The sequence below is a fragment of the Rissa tridactyla genome, chromosome 5 (genome assembly GCF_028500815.1).
Source record: "Rissa tridactyla isolate bRisTri1 chromosome 5, bRisTri1.patW.cur.20221130, whole genome shotgun sequence".
NCBI classification, from domain to species: Eukaryota; Metazoa; Chordata; class Aves; order Charadriiformes; family Laridae; genus Rissa; species Rissa tridactyla.
Window position 1 is genome coordinate 13,286,670 of NC_071470.1, and position 23,939 is coordinate 13,310,608.

At 39.0% G+C, this 23,939-nt stretch overlaps 1 protein-coding gene across 2 annotated transcripts in view; it reads left to right on the plus strand.

The window, feature by feature from the left end:
• Window positions 1-23,939, plus strand: part of CORIN (corin, serine peptidase) — a 149,115-nt gene that overhangs the window by 98,267 nt on the left and 26,909 nt on the right. For both annotated transcript variants that reach the window (XM_054204227.1, XM_054204228.1), the window contains exons 8-13: window positions 829-939; window positions 1,885-2,001; window positions 5,479-5,577; window positions 14,165-14,396; window positions 20,917-21,062; window positions 23,265-23,372. In XM_054204227.1, the coding sequence (XP_054060202.1) occupies window positions 829-939; window positions 1,885-2,001; window positions 5,479-5,577; window positions 14,165-14,396; window positions 20,917-21,062; window positions 23,265-23,372 (813 nt within the window). The remainder of the gene's footprint in view (window positions 1-828; window positions 940-1,884; window positions 2,002-5,478; window positions 5,578-14,164; window positions 14,397-20,916; window positions 21,063-23,264; window positions 23,373-23,939) is intronic.

Genomic DNA, 23,939 nt, shown 5'->3' on the forward strand with positions numbered 1-23,939 from the left:
AAATCAAGGCACAATTTTTCTGAGATTCGTTTTATGTTTATTCTCCAAATTAAGTGTACTCTAAGATCTTTCACCACTTCTTGTCAGTTTGGCTTTTTTTTGTGTTTTTTTTCATAAAACGTCTTTGATGTAAGACTTTTCTAAACATTAATCTGACTCCTACCATTCCTATCTTGACATAGTTTTTCTATATAAAATTTAAGATCTAACTTTTTTTACAGGCTATAGATGGGTTCATAGCAGATTTGGCAGACTGGACTGTGTCTATGCTTCCTGTTTATTTCTGATATAAAGTCAACCTGCTCAACAGAATGCTTTTCTTTATTTGTGGAAGCATTCATTCTTATGGAAAATTCTGAATGTATGCAAAAAACACAGTTTCTGATTAAGTGCCAAATGTGGCAGTTGAGAAACTTTTTTTTTTTTTTTTAATTTCTCAGTGAAAAGAGAAATGTAAGGAATGATTTTCAGTTAGCCAACATCTTCAGTTGCCATCAGGGAAAATCATTCCATGAGGTGGGAAGCCAGAAGATCTTTTAATCTGCTTAACAAATCTTAGAAACTTGTTTATTTGCAACAACTGTGCACCTGTGAGAAGGAATGAGTGCATCACTATCTATATAGGCAATAGAATTCAGAACATACGTAGCTACCATCTGCAAAAAAATCTGCAGGTACAGGAAATCTCTTACTGTAATTTACTAATGCAAAATGGCTCATTAGTGAGAAAGATTATCTTAGAGGCATAGAACAACTGATCAATAATATAAATTATACAAATAGAATTTATCATCCTTTTGTTTCTCCTCAACTTTGCATTTTATTTAGATTGTAATCCAGTGACGCATCATCAGTGTGGAGATGGGAGATGTATAACAGCTGACTGGGTATGTGATGGTGACCATGACTGTATAGACAAATCAGATGAAATCAATTGCTGTAAGTTCCCTTAATCTCTAAATTAGTTTTTTTTTTCTTTCTTTAGAAAGAAAAAACAAAATGTAAGATAAGTAGTATACTTACTTATTGCTTGTAAGGCAAAACCGTAAGCTTAGTTGATTCACAAGATTGCACTTGACAAATGTCCCTTCTGGTAGACAGCTGCAGCAAATTAAACATTTGTTGCCATTGTTGAGAAGTACCAGCACCAGCATTGCCTTGTGTTTCAGCTTCTTGTTAATTACAGAATTAGCTTTTTGTTAATTGTAATGTTCCCATTAAAGAGTAATGAATGAATTTATATAACCTCTTAAACTGTAGGTGTTCTGAGTTTGTGACAGCTTTCTGATATGTCTGTATGCGACCTATCACATCTTGTCAGAGTTGGACTCCTGTCTGCGCCAGCGATGATGGTGTATATCTGCAAAACAACTATCCTAGAATATTGCTGAGATTGCAAAATCAAGTCTTGGAGAGCTAGCACATGTTTTAATGTGATTAAGCTTCTCATAAGACATATGCTTATGCTGCTTTGATTCTTGCTCTTGCTGCTATTCAGTGCTTGACCTTGCAACTACTATCATACAATTTTCCCTGAAATCTAAGAACCTAATCTGAATAAAGGGATGTAAGTAAATGGGCAAAGAAAGGGTGACAATTTTTATATGAGTAAAAATGATGGGGTTTTTTTCTTGGAAAAGCTGAACCTCCGTCTCAGCCTGTTGCTAATACCTGACACATATAGTTTCAGTCCCTGTAGCTGAAGATCAGCACAGCTGTAGGCTATTGAAAACATGGCTTACATATAACGAAAAAAGTCTAGTGGCCTTCAGTGCTAAGCAGTGTTATCCGCTCCTTCTAAAATAACTTCAAAATGATGTTTAAAAATAATTAAGACCTTCATTAACCTACATTGATCGGAATATAATCTTTTTTTCTCTCTAGCGTGTCATAGTCAGGGTCTGTTGGAGTGCAGAAATGGGCAGTGCATTCCTAGTGCATTCCAGTGTGATGGAGACAATGACTGTAAAGATGGAAGTGATGAAGAAAACTGCAGTGAAAGTAAGGCTATCCCTCATTTTACTGTTCTTACTGAACCGACTTTGTTCTAAAGTGCCTTTAGCTAAAACCGACAAATTTACTTTGCCTTTCAAATAACACTTGGTAAGGCTGGTTGGTGTGTGCTTTCATACAGGAAGTTGTAAGCAAAGTTTTATTAGAAATGGAGGTGATATAGTTTGCATAGTGTTTGGTTATCTGACATGATCAGCTGTTACTTGAAATAAATTAATACATATTCACATTCTCTGCAGAATTTGAAGGTACTATCACATGCATTGGTGTCATTTGAGGAGGAACTTTCTCATGAAAATCTTTTTTTCATCAGAACTTGGGAGTCAGAGAAAAGACATTTTCATAAGTAAACTAATGATTTAGTGTGACTAAGGGAAAATATATGAGAATGTAAGTTTTCACAGCTACCTAATAGCAGTCTCATGATGGATTGTATGAAAGAAAAGGAAACCAGGCAGTTTCTTGAGCCCCGGAACATGGTTTCCCAAAGACCTGTGTCCTGTGGTACATTTAGACATTCAAAAAGAGATGTTGCCATGTTGTCACCGTTTCAGTATTTGAAGGCATTTTTCACATGTAATTCTCTTGTTTCTGGTAAGGTATAGGTTCAGATTGCAGCCTTTCCTTCAATGCGAGAATTATTAATGTCTTTCTCTTATGAATCTTGTTTTTAAGAAATTAAAGGGATTCACTTCATTAGAAAACTCTAGTGCTGTCACATGTAGTGGTAATAGGACAACCTATTCAAAAGTTATTAGAGTAGAACAGACCTGTTATCACAAGATAAATACACATTGTGTTTATATAAGCCTCATTTCTTTAGGAAACCAGTCTAGAAGAAATCCTTTCATAAGCGTGTCTACGCAGTCCCTTCTGTTCATATTAAGTTCTTGGGATCTTTCTACTCCCAATTTAAACATCTCCATTCCAAAATCTAAATAAGAAGTTGAAATACAGAAATTACAATTATTCTTGTTCACAATTAATGTTGGCGTTGCAAAAAGGTCTTGCATGAAATTTCTTACAGTTCTGACTGTGGCAATCTAAAAACTGAGGACCAAGTTTTGTCCTCTTCTGACAGTACAGTCTCACAAAATACTCATTTTTTATTCTTCCCGATGTCCCACCTCAGTCTTATTCTATGAATTCCGTGATCCTCCATTTCACTTGCAAATACAAGACTATCATTTTTAATATAAAAGACATGAAGCAGGAGAATAGCATAAATTGAAAAGTACAAAACTATTTAGAGCATTCAATAAGCAATCAAGTCAACTTTTTAAATTCACTCAATTTAAGCCTCTTAGATTTGTTTATCACTACTAAAAGAGAATTTAACTGAAATCATTGATGCATGATCTAGGCTAGAAGTCAGTGATGTGTTTTGTTTTCACTGCTTTTTGCCCCCATGGATGTTGAAGAAATGATTAAAAATCTTTTTTTGGTAAGAGGAACAGATACAGATTCGAGGATGCTGAGGGCAGAGGAGGAGGATTGGGTGGTAATTATGTAGTCAATGATCTCACTATATGCTAAAAGATTTTTCCGCTTAGCATTTAAACTGCAAAGCCTTTAAATACAAAACTTTTCCTTGCTCTTATTATTCATTCTTTGATGGGCAAAACCCACGAATGTTTTGCGATATTGTGTAGAGCAAAATTCTTCCCTCATGCAACCACATATCCTGTCCATCCTAAATTTGCATGAGAATATGTAGGCAGAATTTGGACTTCATTTGGATTATTCCTCTTTAGTTCATTGCAAAGTCCATGTAAAAGCGAGGCAGAATTCTTATTTGAACTTTCTTCTATATTTCTTATGTATGTTGCTGATTTCAGCAACTACAGAAAATATAATAGGACATACACTTAATACAAAAACTTCTCTGTTGTGCAAATCAAACAATTTGGGTATGCCTAACTGAGGCAGTGAAGTTGGGGCTGAAGTGACCTGGAATATTGGTTTTGTTACAAACACAGTAAATATGTGAAATCAGCATAGAAATTTTAGGTCAAAATGTAGTGATTTGCCACTTGCCTATGTAAGGATACAGGCATCTTGTGTAATAGTACAAGTGTGTACGTATAGGGGTTGCAAATGGCCATTGCTTCATCTATATCCAAATGAGATCCTACGCTACATACCTTAAGGAAATTTAAGGTATGGCATCTATTAACATTACAGCTGTAATTCATTTTGTGACAATAGAAATCTAATACAGATGTACTGACAGCTGGTTCTGTGATCCCTTCCAAAGACGGGGTAGAATGTGTTTATGTAAATTCAGCATTGATTGTGCTAGGATCGAAAGGATTACACTGAAGCACAGGGGGTTTCAAAGAGTTGAGAAACTCTTCCACTGTGAGTTAAGGTGGCATTGGAGCAAACTTCAAAAATGAATTTTAATATAAAGATTTGCGATAGCTTTAGAAGTCAAAAGGTTTTCCTTGCCTTTCAAGTTCCCTTTTGCAACCAGATGCACATGTAAAATAAGACATTCAATTGCTACAGCAAAAGATAGTACCTCCATTGCTTCAATATATAACATGTATGAAGGGAAGTATATCCACATAATTATGAAGAGATATGACTACATAGTCAGTCCTTTGGGACAAGGCTGTTTTCAGGGTCGGTGTTTCTTCAGTATCTTCTGTATACCCAATATAAGGATGCTATGACTGAAAGATTAATGTTTGTGCACAGTAGTGCAATACAAACACTAAGCAATAGCTCCAATAAACCATTTTAAACAGGATGAGAGGATAAAATCCAAACTGTTTGGTCTCTGTGTACAGAATAGTAAATTAAATGACTGATTTTGCAGAAGCCATATGAATCAGAGAATTTAATGGTTTGGAAAGAGGCTGTCACCACTGTGAGACAGGGAGAAGTCCAGAGGTCTGTCAGAGAATCTAACTACCCAGGTAATGTTCTCAGAAATGTTTTGATGAAGTGCTGCCTTTAGTTATTCTGGATTCCATGTTTTAGGACCATAGCCTTTTGGGGTTTCTCCTTGTTTGGTTTTTAACCAGCCAAAGGAGGACAATAAAGCTTCAGCTCTGACGACCTTTCTTCAGGATGTTTTTTATTGTCCACCAAAACAATCATAAAATGAGAAGCAGATCAACTGAATGTCACTGAAGAATAATTCCCAGAGGGTATTCTCTTTCAGCTAGGACCTATTGTTCCCTTTGAAATCTGATTTACATGACTTTTCATACTCTGTCAGAGGATCATGGTAAATGGCTCTCATTCAGAAACTGGGCTATAAATTTGTATATTAAACATAGGGGTAAAGAAAAGTGACATCTTCCTTACTGCACTTGAAATGCTGTAGGACGCTTATTCAACTACGTAAAGGAAATACTCGGTTGTAATGTAAACTCTGTATTTTTCATCACTACACTCCAGTCATTTTTGTTAGTCTGGTAAATAATTAGAATAGTAAATGTCTGTTTTCCTCAGGTCAAACCCTCTGTCAGGAGGGAGACCAGAGATGTACTTCCTGTCCTGATCCCTGTGGAACTTCTCTCTGTGAGATGAGAAACAGCCAGACAAACTGCAGTAAGTAGGTCACATGCTTCATATTGTCACTCTTTTAGGGTGTTTTAGAGGATGCAGGGTAAGACACAGTAAGTAACACTTTAATTTACTATCTAATGCACATATGTAATAAGATTAAGTATTGAAAAGGGCAAAGATGAAACTAAAGTTTCATCATAACTTTTGATTATTGATGTACTAAGAGATACTCATAACATTTGTCATTGAGATATTTTCCTTTCTGTGAATTGTTGGTATTTTCTAAATGGGTGTTTACACTTGCACTTTTCCTTAACATTTAATGACAGTCAGTGTTTACATAAAGTAAACAACACAGTGTAAGTGCAAAGCATAAGGTACTGGTTTATTTTCAAAATATAAGGAAACATAGTACTGTGTTTAGTAGTCTGGAGAACTTTTAGCCCTCTTATGAAGAAATAATTTTGATATTCAAACTGGCAAAACTAGTTATTCTTCTGACCAATACATACTGTAAAGAACTGGGGCCTTCAACGCCGTGTATCTTCATTTCTATATCCTGTACTGTACCACTCCGTGCGAGCCTCCTGTACCCACTGTACACTGGCTTCTGAGTAGCTGTCTTTCTCACTTGTGCAATGAAGCACAGTGAACAGATACTTGAAGTATATTTGGCTAGGTTTCAAAACTGGGGCAGAACTGTATTCAGAATTATTCAGAAATAATTAAAACTTGGTGATGTGTTCATACAGTCACATCAGTTCAGGTCACCTTGGCACACAGGCAGGCTTGCCTTTACTTACATATGAATGTATAGACATGTCCTGTAATTGCTCTGTGCTAAGCAGTTATCTCTGCAAGGTATAGTTTGGTACTATATGGTAGCTTGTTTCAATAGTGTTATTCCATTTAGGTTGGAACGGATATGGGAAGGTCAACTAGTCCAAACTCCACAGTCTCTCTAAAGTTGTGACTGTCACGCACAAGTGGTTTTTTGGAGAGAGGCACCTTCATGTTGCAGCCTCTAGATGCTGCTGAAGCAAAGATAGAAGATACTTTGCCATATATGCTTTACATGTGCTTCTTTCAATGCTTCACCTAATTTTTTGTAAAAGGGCAATCATAGTGGGGGACTTCAATTTGCCAGACATCTGCTGGGAATACAATACAGCAGGGAGGGAACGGTCTAGAAGGTTCCTGGAATGTGCTGGGGATAACTTCCTGACACAGCTAGTGAGAGAGCCAACTAGGGAAGGTGCCCTGCTGGATCTGTTGTTTGTAAATAGGGAAGGTCTTGTGGGGGATGTGAAGGTTGGAGGCTGTCTTGGGAACAGTGACCATGAAATGATAGAGTTTTCAATTCTGCGAGAAGCAAGGAGAGGGGTCAGCAGAACTGCTACCTTGGACTTCCGGAGGGCGGACTTTGGGCTTTTCAGGAGCCTGGTTGACAAAGTCCCCTGGGAGGCAGTCCTCCAGGGCAAAGGAGCCCAGGAAGCCTGGATGATTTTCAAGAAGGAAGTCTTAAAGGCGCAGGAGCAGGCTGTCCCCATGTGCCAGAAGACAAGCCGTCGGGGAAAAAGGCCGGCCTGGCTAAACAGGGAGCTAGTGTTGCAACTTAGGGAAAAAAAGAGGATCTATGGCCTCTGGAAGGAAGGGCAGGCCACTCAAGACGACTACAAAGAGGTAGTTAAGCTATGTAGGGAAAAAATCAGGAGGGCCAAAGCCCAGCTAGAGCTAAACCTGGCTTCTGTTGTCAAGGACAACAAAAAAAGTTTCTATAAATATATTAGCAATAAGAAGAGGACTAAGGATTATCTCTGTCCTCTAGTAGATAGGGCCGGCAACATAGTGACCAAGGATGAGGAAAAGGCTGAGGTACTTAATGAAGTCTTTGCCTCAGTCTTCAGCAGTAGGACCAGTTGTTCCCTGAGCACCCAGACCCCTGAACTAGAAGACAGGGATGGGGAGCAGAATGAAGCCCCCGTAATCCAAAGGGAAACGGTGAGGGAGCTGCTTCAGCACCTGGAGGTGCACAAATCTATGGGGCTGGATGGGATCCACCCAAGGGTATTGAAAGAGCTGGCGGAGGTGCTCGCCAGGCCACTTGGTATCATTTATGAGCAGTCCTGGACAACCGGGGAGGTCCCAGCTGACTGGAGGTTAGCAAATGTGACACCCATCCGCAAGAAGGGCCGGAAGGAGGATCCGGGGAACTACACGCCAGTCAGTCTGACCTCGGTGCCTGGGAAGGTCATGGAACAGATCCTCCTCAGTGCCATTACACGGCACATGCAGGAGAACAGGGTGATCAGGCCCAGTCAGCATGGGTTTGTGAAGGGCAGGTCATGCCTATCAAACCTAATATCCTTCTATGATAAGGTGACCCACTTAGTGGATGAGGGAAAAGCTGTGGATGTTATCTACTTGGATTTTTGCAAAGCTTTTGACACTGTTCCCCACAGCATTCTCCTGGAGAAACTGGCTGCTCATGGCCTGGACAGGTGTACTCTTCGCTGGGTAAAAAACTGGCTGGATGGCCGTGCCCAGAGAGTGGTGGTAAATGGAGTTAAATCCAGTTGGTGTCCAGTCACAAGTGGTGTCCCCCGGGGCTCGGTGCTGGGGCCGGTTCTCTTTAATATCTTTATCAATGATCTGGATGAAGGGATCGAATGCACCCTCAGTAAGTTTGCAGATGACACTAAACTGGGCGGGCGTGTTGATCTGCTTGAGGGTAGGTTGGCTCTGCAGAGGGATCTGGACAGGCTGGACCGATGGGCTGAGACCAATGGTATGAGGTTCAACAAGGTCAAATGCCGGGTCCTGCACTTGGGACACAACAACCCCATGCAGCGCTACAGGATTGGGGCAGAGTGGCTCGAAAGCAGCCTGACAGAAAAGGACTTGGGAGTGTTGGTTGACAGCCGGCTGAATATGAGCCAGCAGTGTGCCCAGGTGGCCAAGAAGGCCAACAGCATCCTAGCCTGTATCAGGAATAGTGTGGTGAGCCGGACTAGGGAAGTGATCATCCCCCTGTACTCGGCACTGGTGAGGCCCCACCTCGAGTACTGCGTTCAGTTTTGGGCCCCTCGCTACAAGAGGGACATTGAGGTGTTGGAGCGTGTCCAGAGGAGGGCTACAAAGCTGGTGAGGGGTCTGGAGGACAAACCTTATGAAGAACAACTGAGGGAGCTGGGGTTGTTTAGCCTGGAGAAGAGGAGGCTGGGGGGAGACCTTATCACCCTCTACAACTACCTGAAAGGAGGTTGTGGAGGGATGGGGGCTGACCTCTTCTCCCTGGTGACAAGTGATAGGACGAGGGGAAACGGGTTCAAGTTACGTCAGGGGAGGTTTAGATTAGATATTAGGAAACGTTTTTTCACTGAAAGGGTTATTAAACATTGGAATAGGCTGCCCAGGGAGGTGGTGGATTCACCATCCCTGGAGGTGTTTAAAAAAAGGGTAGATGGGGCACTTAGGGACATAGTTTAGAAGTGGCTCTTGTCAGGGTAGGCTAAAGGTTGGACTCGATGATCTTAAAGGTCCCTTCCAACCTCAACAATTCTATGATTCTATGATTCTAATTCTATAAGTATCACGTTTAGCATTACAGGAAGTTAGTTCACATGTTTGGTCAATTAGTCCAAAGTCCTGACCAAAGCAGTGCCAATTAAGTCATGTGGGCCATGAACTTGTGCAGCTGAGTTTGGAGTATCTCCAAGCACAGAGATTCCACAGTCTTTCTGTGAGAACTGTTCCAGTGTTAGGCCATGCTCACAGTAAAAACCTTTTTTCCATATGTGTAACTGGAGTTCTGTGTGTTACAACTGGTGTCTTTTGCCTCTTATCCTATCCCTGCGCACTTCTAAGAGTCTAGATCCATCTGCTTTACACCTTCCCATTAGGTAGTTGTTAATGGCAGTAAGATCTCCCCTTAGCCTTCCTTTTTGATGGCTGAACAAACCCTCTTTTCCCACCTTTTGCCTGTAGATCATGTGGTCCAGTCCCCTAACTTGCTTGGTGGCCCTCCACTGACCTCGTTCTAGTATGTTGATGTCTTTTATGAATTGGGGAACCAAGAAACAGGGCACAATGCTCCAGATATTTACCAGTGCTGAATAAAAGGGAGCGACAGCCAGTCGTCTTGTCAGAGACAGCAATCAGATTAATCAGGCATGATTTTCCCATGATAAATCTGTGCTGGCTGTTCCCAGTCACCTTTTTTTTCATGTGGGGACATGTCTTCAAGAAGAAACTGGTCCATAATTTTCTGGGGGACTGAGGATAGACTGTAGTCCCCTGAGTACTCCTCCTTGCCCTTCCTAAAGATGGGTGCGATGTTGACCTTTTTCTGGTCATCGGGTGCCAGAGTTGCCATCACCTTTTGAAGATGATATAAAGCAACCTTCCAGTGACATTCCTCAGTGGAAACTGAGGCAGAAGAGACATTGAATACCTTGGTCTTTTCCATGTCCCTGGTCACTAGTTCCCATGCCCCAGTGAGCAGCAGACACAATTTTTTCTCATGTTTCTTTTTACTGCCAGTGTACTTACAAGAACCCTCCTTCTTGCCCGTTACATTGCTCAGTAGTTTCAACTAGCTGAGCTTTGGCTTTTCTAACTCCATTCCTGTATGCTCTACAAATATCTCTACGTTAGATAGAGAGCACTTAAGTGCTCTATCCCATCTTCTGTATATTTATTTTTTGTGTTTGAGTTCGGTCAGGAGATCCATGTTCAGCCAAGGTGGCCTTACGCCACACTTACTTGACTTGCTTTGCATTGGAGTGGACTCTTCCTGTGCTTTGAGGAGGCTCTCCTTTAAGACCAACTTGCTGCCCTTCAAGCAGATATCAGCGTAATTAAAACTCTCATAAGTACCAGGCACTGCAATCGTGAGGCATCTTCCAGCTCTCTGAAGAAGGCCTCATCTACCTCCTCTTTTTGCTAAGGTGGTCTGCAGCAGATGCCTACTATGTACATCACCTTTGTAGGTCTATTCTCTAAGCCATAGCCATGACCAAACTATTCAGGTGAGAAGGAGCCTTCTAAGGTGATTGGAGTAGTAGGTGTTGGGGTTTTTTACTTGCCTGTTGTGAACCAAACCATCATTATCTCCCAAGAAATATTTAGAAAGGGTTATGAAATGGGAAGGAAGGTATCCATATAACACAAAACTAGTAACAATCCACTTCATTTTTTAAAAACTTCTAATAAAATTTAAATTTTAAAAATAATTTTTTTGTTGTTGTTGAAGTCTCAGATATCTTCGTTGAAGTATCTCGGTCAGTTTTCATCTGTGTTTTGTAATTCATGGTCAGATATTATCTCCCATGAGAGGTTGTCCGCCTCCTGGTGAAAAGGAAGCAATATATCTTGGGATACGTGCGCTAATCAAGGAGAAATCAAACATGAGCTATCACAACAGATCAAATTACTTTGGTTGTTGACCACATCTGCAGTTCCTGCTGAAATCCCTTGGAACTGTAGGTACCTGGCATTTCCAAAGAAAACTTCTTCAAGTAATCTTTTCTTGTCTTTGGTGAGATTTAAAGGTCATATTTACATGATGTTTTAAGGTCAGAATACATGAGTATTCATTGAGATATAATTACTGATGAATAACTCCACTCTAGCTCATCACAAATTTAAATGCGTGTAAGATTGATTCTCTGTGGGCTGAAGGCTCATGGGAGTGAAAGATGTTTAGTCCCCAATCTCTCTGCCTGACGGAGAAGCAGTAGCTTTAGCAGCGTTAGCAGCCTGTGCCTCTAAGAACAGGTGTTGCTTCTCAGTTTCTCCATTTGATGATTCAGCTTTTTTATTTGAGCATTACTGACTTTTTGCCATAAAACTGCAGTTTACCCAGGAATGAGGGCTTCCATATTTTTATCTGCTGTTTCAAAGCTTCTTTACTCATAATGCTTCCAAAACTTATCAGGTGTTACACTAAACCCTGTTTTATATGTTTAGAAGTGTAGCAACTTTACATTTACTTGGGTTTAAAAAAAGACAGTATTTTGTAATATTATTTATTTTTAAATACTTATAACTTAAGCTGATTAGGAAAGAACACATGAAATGTATCTGATATATTGTGACAGGATCAACACTGGACTCACAGCTGATGGCTGCGTAGTCACCCATCGTGCATAAGAAAGCCCTCTATTTGGCTGGCAAACAAGGCACCAGCAGCAGCCTTACCCAACAAGCAGGAAAATACGTACATTTCCATAGCAGCCTCTAGTTCTTATATACTCAGGGAGCAGTTCTCTCCTAAGCAAATTACCTTTCGTGAACAGCACCTACAGTCCTGTAAAAGGCAACAGTCTTTCAAGGAATGTGACTGCAATTCAGTCTTTCTCACAATAAAAAATAGTTGAAAGTATACTTTCTTTCTCAGGCTCATCTTCCCTGTGGATATATCAGTATGAGACTTAACTGTGGTCCAACGCAGTTGTTCATGTGGTCCACAATTTTCTGATGAATGCAGATTTTTGTATCCCACTGTATATATAGACAGCAATTTTGGAAAATGTTTGAGCGGCTAGTACTATGTTACAAGATAGCGAAAAACATTTTTGACATGTGATATTTAAGTTCTAAAACAATGTTCACATTCCGTGTCATGAGAAACCCAAGAGTATTTTTAGCGATGAAGTTTCCTCATCTTATTATGGGCAACAGTCCATAATTCTCAGAGTAACACATAATCTGAATTAGACTTCTGGATCATTTCTCTTCCTCCCTTTCTGGTCCAGTGAATATTTAATTGTCTATACACAATGGAACAGCAAGAGAATTTGGGAGAGATTTTTCTTGTATAACATCTGGAAGTACTATTGTCTTTTTTCATGCTATTTTCATGGTTCGTATTTTGACCAGAGTTATTCCATCTTTGGTAAGAGATGAGAATTCCTGTGGAAAATTTCGGTTTTGACAAAGCAGTATTTTCTGGCCTAAATAACTCTTTGGTTGGAAAATTCCAAAGCATAGGCCACATTTTGCAACATTGAATATGACGGATGTTCTCCATGTGTGATAATGTCTGATCAGTTTAGGTTGGCATTATAATGCAGTTACAACATATTTAGGATAACAGAACAAATATCTGAAGGGAGAATGTAAAGAAGACAGAGCCAGGCTATTTCAGCACTCAGTGATAAGACCAGAGGAAATGGGCACAAACTGAAACTCGGGAGGTTCCTTCTGAACATAAGGAAACACTTTTTTTACTGCAATAAGGGTAGTAATAAGGGAGTAGCAAGATCTCTTAGACTGTAGGACAAACATCAGAAGGAAAGGTTAAGATTTGGGTTACTTAAATTCAGTCAGGTATTCCCCTGGAGTGTATGTTCTGTTTGTTACCCTGCTTGTGAATTGTAGGGAATTGGCTATGAGAGTCAAAGTTATTCTTTTCAAACCCACAACCACACTTTTGCACATAATGTGTTAGAAGCTTTCTAAACACAGTGTGAAAATTGTAAGCATATTGAAAACACGTAAAGAGCTATCCTACAGGGGCATTTCAGTGGACTAGATTTTCTTCTAGAATTTACCTAAACCCTTATAAATATGAGGTATAACAAAAGAGAGAATGATACAGGTGCATTTTTACCCTTTAGTCATGAATAGTTATGTTGTACAAACACGTAGAACATTGGATGTGATTTGTGCTCATTTACCTGCGTTTCATCATGGAATACTGATGAACGTGTAATATTCTGTACACGCCAAGAAAAGATGCTTACTGGGGAAAAATCAAAAGACAAAACCAAACTGATCTGGGCATCTGGGGCTGAAGTGTGGGAGGACATGGGAGAATTCATCATGATGAAAAGGAAATGGCAGTATGTGAGGACAATTGTTGAAATCTTGAACCTCATATACCCCAAAGCTGGGACTAAGTGGTTTGAAACAACAGAAATAGTTCAGTATTGGCAGTAAGCGAGGATTTAGCAGACAGGAAAATCTGTATATAAAATGAGCTTTGTCATCCTCAGACTAGAGGTAAATGCAAAAAGAGGTTATAACAAGGGATGCCAATCCAAGGAATACTGGCCAGTTTGCTGATCAGCTGAAAAATTGACTGTTGGATCTTCTTGCACCTTCATCTCAAAGATCCAACTACAGGATCATACAGTTGCCACAGTGTGCTGGCAACTGACACTAGCAACTGGCTGGCAGAGAATGTTAGTCTTGTTAAGATACATTTGCTTCCAGAATAAGCGAATATATGCAGTCTTTTGATAACAGCTGACTTCTGAATGGAAAATTTTCTCATATTTCAGAAGTAAACGAAAGTAAATAACTTCACATTGCTCTCAGTGCTAAATAAAAGGCTGAATTTCAGTCTGAATTTAAGTGAAATTCTGTCTGTTGTTTTCTGTTATGGTGGAAAATTGAAAAATATTTCTGACTACCAATCTGGGAAGAAATACAAAAATTCTTTACTGTTATGAATAGGTTCATATGGGGTCTCAAGCTCTGAAACTTGTAATTTTTCAAGCCTAGGAGGAAGTCACCTGACTGATAAATTTGTTAAATTCTTATGTTATTATTTCTTCTGTATTTCATATAATCTCACATCATTTGTGTTTCTTTTTTTTGTTTTTTTTTCTTTCTGTGAAAGGTCAGTGTGAACCAATTACTCTGGAACTCTGTATGAACTTGCCTTACAACTATACTTATTACCCAAATTACCTGGGCCACAGGACACAGAAGGAAGCCTCTATCAGCTGGGAGTCTTCTCTTTTCCCAGCCTTGGTTCAGACCAACTGCTACAAGTACCTTATGTTTTTTGCCTGTACAATCTTAGTACCAAAATGTGACCCCCAGACAAATCAGCGGATCCCACCTTGCAGGTACTACACTATACTTCATTTAATTCTTAATTAACAATGTCTGTCATGTTTGTCTTTCCCAATTTTCTGTTTCCATTGAAAATGCCAGAAATTTTGCTTTGAAAATCCATAGCAAAAGGTAGAGAAACATATTTTATAAGATCATTAAATGCAGTTCGTTACACGTGTGTCATTAGTATCTGAAGTATTCAAAGCAAGGAGAGGAATAGCAGTTCAATAATTTCAAAAGGTTCTATTTTCAAAATAGAATAGATTATTTCAGTTGGAAGGGACCTAAAATGATCATCTAGTCCAACTGCGTGACCAGTTCAGGGTTGACCAAGTTAAAGCATGTTATTAAGGACATTGTTCAAATGCCTCTTAAACACTGACAGGCTTGGGGCATCGAGCACCTCTCTAGGAAGCCCTTTCCAGTGTTTGACCACCCTCTTGGTAAAGAAATGCTTCCTCATGTCCAGTCTAAACCTCCCTTGGCACAGCTTTCAACCATTCCCACGCATCCTATCACTGGATACCAGGGAGAAGAGATCAGCACCTCTCTCTCCACTTCCCCTCCTCAGGAAGATGTAGAGAGCAATGAGGTCACCCCCCAGCCTTCTTTTCTCCAGACTAGGCAAGCCCAAAGTCCTTAGACACTCCTCATAGGACATTCCTTCCAGCCCTTTCACCAACTTTGTTGCCCTCCTCTGGACACATTCAAGGACCTTCACATCCTTCTTAAATTGTGAGGTCCAGAACTGCACACAACACTCAAGATGAGGCTGCTCCAACACTAAAAATAGCGGGATAATCACCTCTTTTCACTGGCTGGTTATTCTGTGTTTGATGTACCCCAGCATGTGGTTTGCCCTGTTGGCTGTTAGGGCCCACTGCTGACTCGTATTGAGCCTGCTGCCAACCAGCACCCCCTTATCCCTTTCTGTAGGGCTGCTCTCCAGCTACTCCTCTCCCAGTTTACACTTCTGCCGAGTGTTACTCCAGCCTAGGTGCAAGATCCAGCATTTGGACGTTTTAAATTTCATCCCATTAATCATAGCCCGATGCTCCAATCTATCTAGATCCCTCTGCAAGGCCTTTTGTCCCTCAAGAGAGTCAGCAGCACCTCCCAGTTTGGTATCATTAGCAAACTTGCTAATGGTGCGGTCAACTCCTACATCCAGATCATTCATAAATACATTGAACAGAACTGGCCCTAGAATTGAGGCCTGAGGAACACCACTGGTGACCAGTGGCCAGCCAGATGTAGCCTCACTGACTACAACTCTTTAAGCTCTGCCCTTCAGCCAGTTCTTCACCCAGCACACCATTAACATGCTCGTTCCACAGTTGGACGACTTGTCCAGAAGGGTGCTGTGAGCTTTGTATGAAGTATTTTCCATTTCTGTGTGTTTGATTAGAATTGCGTCACTATAAATGGTATTTAAACACAGAATCAATTAATTTAGTTTGGAACGTTATCATTTGTAATAGTTCCTTGCATTTGTATATCACTTTATCTATGCAAAGCCCTATCCAAATACTGTTAACAAAAACTGAGATTTGAATGCATGCTTTCCTTTCTGAATTAGGAGTGCCACATCCTTCTGAATTGTAGACTAACTTTGGTCTTTCTACTTTGTCAGATTAACTTTTCTACCGTTCTCATCTATTAACATCACTGCCCTTTTCAGGGTTATCTGTTCAAAAAAGTCTATGTTCTGTAAATCTTACGGCTTTGGTAGCAGCAGTTGTTGTGGGCTAGGAGAGCTAATAAACCTGATAAGCAGGCAGAGCTCTTTGTGCTGCTGACTGCTAGAGTCTTCTTGTACTGTATTTCTCTCTCTTTTATTGGGCCTACCCTGGCAGTATCGATTGATGAACACCTATTGTATTGAAAAAGTGCATTAAAAATTGCAATACATGTCCAAAGATTTCCTACCACGTGACATTGTTGACAAATAGGTAACGCTTCTTTATCTGGTGCTTCCTAGTGCAAGTTCAGAGCAAGTCACAGGGAAATTTACTAAGATATTGTTTAATTCTCACATAGGGACCTAACAGGAAAGCTAGAATATCGCATATGAGATAGCAGCAAAGTTACAGAGTGGTTTGTGCAAGCTGTGTTTCAGGAGTCTTTTTTTTTTTTTTTTTTTTTTTAAGAAAGCATTGCAATAAATAAAAATTGGGCAAACTTATTCTAACGTAGAGGGACAAAAGTTAAGTTATAGGCTCTTTGCTTCAGCAACTACATACCTAGCTAACAAATTTTAAGTATCACAATACTGTTGAATAGTCGTCAAATTTAAGGTATTAAACAGATGAAGAGGAACTCACTGAAACCATAGAATAATTTAGTTTGACGGGGACCTCTGGAATTCATCTGACCCAACTTCCTGCTCGAAGCAGGGTAACATCACAATTAGATCAGCTTGAACACACAACATAAAATTTTAAATCCTAGGATTCAAAGCTCTACTTTTACAACTGTTTTCAGGTTTCACTCTTATGTTAGATCACAGGTAGAGAGTGTTTTTATCAGGAAAGGATATCTTGGAGTGTCCCACTGAGATCTGCAGTATTTGCTTTACAATAAGATTTTGGGAAGAATTTCAGACACAGATATAATGTAAAAAACTTAAAAATGTTTTAGAAATGAAAACGCATATAGCCTCATAACAATAAATAAAGTTAATTGATAAATTTAGGGCAGAAAAAAAATGTAAATACATCTGATATACCAATATAAATATAAATCTACTTAACTGAAGTTTGAAGCTCCTAGAAGGCAGAATGTTAAATTCTGAGCAGAGAAACTATATTCTGAGAGTCTGTTGATGCCTTTGCAAAATAACTGCCCTCTTGTTCAAAGATATCAGTGGTTAGTTGAGCTTAACAGGACATATGTATTGCTTTACCTGTCTTTTCTGCTAAATATGAAATGCAGTTCAGCTAATGCAGTTTTTCAATGTCAAGCTTTTGAACTTTCCAACCATAAATTGCAAATTCATGTTGTAATTCCACATCTATTATAAAATATACTTATCAGAGATGTATCAGATTTTTTTAATGCTGGAATACTGATCAGTTCTTTTCATTCTAAGTGGTACAACTAAACAATTTTAATTCTACTCCTGTACACAACATCTGTCCCTGCTTTGCAAGGCTTTTCATTGTCTTTCTGTTATTAGTTTGACTGGCATGCTTTATTTTTTTAACTATAAGGGCCTTCATGAAGTTTTGTTCAAAATAAGGAACACAGGGGAAGAGGGTTTTTTTAAATAATTGAACTTACTGTTATTGAGGCCTTTCATTGATCTATCAAGTATGTTTGCAAATTCTAAACAGTATTCTTCATCTCTGATAAAGGCATTGGTAGTATTAGTCCAAGTGTGGTGAAATAAACTTTGAAGCTAAGTGTGTGCTGGGTTCCCACTGAGGACAAATGGGATTTCATAGATGAAGAATATATAGAATAAGCTCAGAAATTCCTGTTTCCTTATAACTACAAACTATCTTTGCTATGATTTGATTCTGCAAGGTGCTAAGCAGCTTCTGGATATTCTGGATCTCACAACATTCACAGAATCACACAGAATCACAGAATGGTTTGGGTTGGAAAGGACCTTAAAGATCATCTAGTTCCAACGCCCCTTCCATGGGCAGGGGCACCTCCCACTAGACCAGGCTGCTCAAAGCCCCATCCAGCCTGGCCTTGAACACCTCCAGGGATGGGGCCTCCACAACTTCTCTGGGCAACCTGTTCCAGTGCCTCACCACCCTCACAGTAAAGAATTTCTTCCTGATATCCAATCTAAATCTCCCCTCTTTCAGTTTGAGGACATTATCCCTTGTCCTGTCATTACACTCCCAGTGTAATTCCAGTAAGTCTGTCAGTGTCCCTTATTTTGGGACCAGTAAATGCCTTCCTAGTCACGTTAGCCTATAATGACATGAAGATTACACTATCTGTGTATTTGGCTCCAGCTGACTTTGGTGGTGTTTCAAAACTGTGACAGATGTGCATAAAGAATAATCCTGGTCAGATCTCATGCCTCCTCATGCGTTGATATCAGTTTAGGCATCCTGTTACTGTATTTGAATTGGGAGAGTGAAGAGATAGTTCAGTTAACTGCTAAATATGCTTAATGTTCTTAAAAAAGCTCTAGATTGAATTCCGTTGCAGAAAATGACACACTTTATGCTACATCTGTTTTTTAGTTTGTGATTCTTTCTCCTACCAAGAAGGGGGAGATTTCTCCGCTTTGTGATGTATACTCACGTTAACTGTTAACTTGGTAGATTGATTCATAGACAGTACTGCAGATGAGATGTGACTGAGAAGTAAATAAAGAAGTCTGTTACCAAGGTATTCTGATACCCCAACTGTAAGACTTGGTACGGGTATGTGAGAAGGATTAAAAAAAAATAGCCAAAGTACCAATTGCTCTTCCAGTTTTCCTAGCAGTATTGCAATAGGCTTCCACATGAGCTGTGTGGGCACTACTTGAAAGATTAGCTATGTTTTAATTCTTTCACCACGGACTGACAACTAAATGGCTTGCAATAGCTTTTGGAAAGGCTCAGCTTTGGCCAAAGACCTGAGTGTGCAGAGAACACAGCACACAGTGTTCTAGGCAGAAATGGCTTAGATGTCTCAGCCAACAAAATAAAATTTTGAAAATGTATTTTTCATATTGTTGTTGTTGGTTTGGGGGTTTTGCCAGTGGTAAATAAAAATTCTGGCATTCAGAAAGCTGAGGTTATGAAGTGGTGTGAGTCAACCTTTTGAATATTGAGAAGGATCTAAAGAGAGGGTTCTGTAACTGTAGCATGGGTAACCGATGTCAGTCCATTCATCCATTCCTTCCAGCTACTCAAGCCAATGGTGAATCATTTGATGTGAAAAAACATTGACTCTTCTTCATGCAATCACGCAATGAAAACAAAATTAAATATGAGAAGATTAATAATGTATTGTTTTCTCAAAAAAGCATAAAATAATTGATCCTAAATGGATCTGTTTGCTTGGTTTTGGCCACTGCATTTCCTGAAGCTTATTGGAGGAAAAAAAAATGGTCCATTGATCAAAAGGTCAAAGGAAAATGAGTGGAATAAAATGCCTTCTGTGAAAGAAGTCTCTGTTCCTAGACGAAAGATCTGGAAAAATTAATCAAATTAAGTAAAGGCAAGTTAAAAGTGACATGAAGGAAACTGAAAAAAAGAAATGTGTGGGATCCTACTGTTGAATATTTTTCAACCTATAAGAACAAAGGAGAATTTTATCTCCTTTAGGAGAAAGTCCAAATGATTATTGTTTAGAAAATAAGATCTAAAAGGTGCGATTAAATGAGTTGCTGAGTCTAGAAATAAGAAAAGACATGGGGAGACATCAAAGCCTTCAAACAGGTAAAAGTGAGTTTCTGTGAGAAAATAAATAAATTCAGTGAGAAAATACATAAATTGTTCATTTTTCAAGGAAAATAATAGATATCTGTGTATGTGAGTGAGTGATAAGGAAGTACATGAAATCTTGCTAACTGAAGGGTTGTTAAGAACAGCTTAGACAAATACGTGTTAAGCATGATGTGTGTTCCTGTTTGGAGAAAGAGATGAAAAGGATGTTGAGGTTCCTAATCCCATACTGCCTAGTTAAAATCCTGCAGAAGTTGGAAAAAAAAAAATAAAAAAAAAAGCACTGGCAATTGAAACAACCAGGGATTCAAAATACCACAGATAGAAGAAAAGACCACTGTATTGAACAGCACATCAGCTATGATTCCAGGCAAAAGTAGTTGCTAAATGTTTAAAATAATGCTTAAAATAATAGGGGATTTTTCTATTATGCATTTTCTCTTTGTATTTTTGAAGCATTTGACGTTGGGTATTTTGGGAGACAGAATATTAATCTAGATGGACTGAACTAATTTTGTGTGGTGAGTCCTGCCTTTCTGTGGTAAAAAAAAAAAAAAAATACAGCAGGAGGACTATATTCATGCTTTTTCCAGGTGCGAGACAAGCTTCTGTTGCTCTAACTGACAGCACCCTCAAGACTAGGTTGATCTGTGCTTTGATTTTCCCCAAACTTTTAATTTTATTGAATTTCCTGGGGAGTCCTTTGCTCTTTTATTTACAGGTTTAAATAGTTTGTCCTTCTGAAACCACATGGTTTCTGAGGTATCATCATCAGAAAAGGCAGCATTTCACTGGCACAAAATGTATTTTTTCCTGAAGGAGGGCAGTTAGTGCTTCTTAAAAGAGGTTCTCTGCCATCCCTTACAGAGGAAAAGATGTTTGTAAGTAGTTAAATTTGGCTATTATGTTATAACTCAGGTAATAGTCTGCATACAGTAACTTAAAATAATGTTTCAACAGAAGCAACATATCTTTTGATTTTATTTTTTTTTCATGTAAAGAAATGTGATTAATTGATTTTTCCTTAATCTTTGTCTTTAACTTTGGCTAGGATTATTAACTCCCAAAACCTGGGAATTTCTAAGGCTTGCACTCAGTTGCTTTGTGCAATTCCACTCTGTCTCCTCAGGACATTGTGTGTACAGTCTAAGGAACGCTGTGAGTCTGTGCTTGGGATTGTAGGTCTGCAGTGGCCAGAAGATACTGACTGCACTCAGTTTCCAGATGAGAACTCAGACAACCAAACTTGTCTAACACCAGATGAAGATGTAGAAGGTAAAGCCTATAAATACATATAACAGGAAATTAGAGATTTAATTAAGTTCCCAAAGTCACTGATTATTTTCTTTTCCCATACCTCCTCTTTAAATTATAATGTTCAAACTGTGGAAATTATTCCAAACTGGGTTTCAGGGAATTTGGGTGCCCAGAGTTTGCAGATAAGAGGAAGTTCTCAGAAGAAATCTGTTCAAAGGAAGGATCAGTTACCCTCAGTCTGTGAAGTCACTGCCTGAGATTTGTTACTAACACTACACCTACTGCTTACTTGTGTTTTACCTATTTAGGTTATATAATAATGCTTTTCTAACCAGGAGGTGAACTTCTGGCAATCTTAAAAAATCTGAGCCCCATGACAGCTCTGAGAAAAATACTGTAATGTTAGTGTCTTTGCCAGCTATTGTTTGCCCTCGTTTTTTGTTGGGGAAAGTTTTGTAGAGAGTTGTGCCAAACCAGCTTCAGTAGCAACTGACAATTTCAGTTTTTGAGTTCAGCCATAATACTACCCATTGTGGGTGTGAACATGGAACAAAAGAATGAAATTGCCTTAAATGCTTCTAGACGTTCTTTGTATGTATGAAAAGCTGTGCAGCTTTTCCTTCTGCAGTGGTCATCGGATGTGAGATCTGTGGGGATTCTGACATGCCTTTTCTTTTTCTTGCCAAAACACCAGTAAAGTAGCTGGGAAAACAGTGAGATGGTGTGTGCTATGGTGCCTGCAATATGCTGATGGTGTTCAGTTCTCACACTTCTCCTTCTACTCACCTACAGGGTGATGACGGTCGTTCCAGAGCCTTGATCTTGCTCAGAGAAAGCAGTGGGCGAAAGCTAGTTAGCCTGTAGTTCCTTTAGTGAAGAGGTGTTGCTGTGAATATAGTGAAGGAATCATGAAAAAAAAAGTGAAGCATATACAGCAGTTAGTACAATTTCTCCAAGGAAAGGCCATGTACCATAATAATCAACCAAGCAGTTGATTCGCTGCTTATTGGCCATTTTAGCACTGAAATAGATACTCCTGGAAAATCAATGAAAAAGGAGAGGGTTTTAGTATTCCTTCAGAAACAGTGGAACTAATTAAGGGGTCTTATTGGAGTTGTTTTGGGTTCACTTACTGCTAGAATTTTATGTTGATTCAATGTCAGATTTCTACTGACATTGTTGGTTAGAAAGTTTTCCCCGGAAAGTTGAAAATCTTATATAAATATTTCTGAAAAAACCCCACATGTAATCAAAGAAATTAAGCTTCTGAGAGCATTTAAAATGTTTATGATTACAAAATATAGGTTATTTTCCAACTTAAGCTATAATTGACAGAGTTATTACCGTGTGCTGAATTGCTTAACTTCTCTTCCACTCAGTGCTGAACCCAAGAATACTGCTGGCCAAGACAGTATGCGTTGTAAACTTAGATATTTTCATAAGGAGTTATTCTTAAATGTTGGCAATATAGTTCACATACCTTTTACCATTAGAATGTTATTTTCTAAGGTTCCCCTGTTCATTGATGATATTTTTGCTACAAATGTTTATCGAATCCTAAAATTTACCCAAGGAACTGCATGGTATTAAATATCTGAGAGACTTTGCAGGAAGGAAAAAAAAAGGCAACATATGATGGAGGTTGTACATCAAAGTCAGTGACATGTACAGTGGGAAAAAATGGATGGGTTTTTCAAAACCATCTAAATAAAGCCTTCTCAAAAGGGCACTCTGTAAGATGAGGCAAAAGTGATAGAAGGGTTAATTGGTGGACATTTATAGGTGGTTTTAGTAATTCAAATAGACACACAATTGCCAATTTTTTTTTTTTTTTTATCCTGGGGATCTCTTATACTCATTTCAACATGTCAGATGATCTATTGCTGCCTCACACAAGAACACAACAGTGAGAAAAGTAGCTAGAAAATCCATGCCCACAATCTAAACATTGTATGCCAGTCATCTGGCAAAGCTTTGAAATTGTGACAGGGGGTAGCACGTGAGGGAGAGCGCTGGAAAATATTGCTCCACCCCACTCACAGTGCTATGTTAAGAGTCTTGCCTGCTACATAGTTCCAGTTTGGTATCGCACAAACTTTCTATTCCTGTCATTTTCCCTTCCGAAACAGTCACAGTGATAAATAAATAAGTACCCATGTGATGATTATTAAGCTTGGAGCTTATGCAGTCTTGTTTCTCCCTGTTCCTTGTCATTGACAGAATGCTCACCCAGTCACTTCAAGTGCCGTTCGGGGAGGTGTGTCCTGGCATCCAGAAGATGTGATGGTCAAGCTGACTGTGAGGATGATAGTGATGAGGACAGCTGTGGTAAATAAATTCGATGAGTTGGATCTTTTGAATAGAGAGTAGTTGAAGCATTAGAAAATGAGTTTCATTTTTCCTTCAGTTATTTGAACCATAGCATGACAGTTTAGAGGATAAATCCCTTTTCCTGTAGAAAAATATGTTTGGAAATGTTTTTTTTTCAAGACTAGCGGCAGTAAAAATACTTTAGCAAGCACCCTTCTTGATTAAGGTCAACACAAGTTATGATATTTGATCATTTAGATTCTGCTAAGCATATTCCAGGATGTTTCAGTGTTCCTTCAGTAATCAAGATAAAGAATGCTGCAGATTTAATTATTTTGATATTGCTGGAGGTTTTACTAAGCTAAAATATGACTTCGTGGCAGTTTAAATCTTGAATTCATAAATAGTTTTAAATTTATACACAGTAATGTTATCGTTATAATGTATTGACAAAAGATCTGTGTTGATGAAATGGATTCTGTACTGCAAGGGTCAAGAATGACATGTTTTTTCAGACTGGTCAACCTGAGGCTGTAGGTACAAGGGTGGTAAACACAAAGTTTATTCTCCAGTGTATTTCTGAGT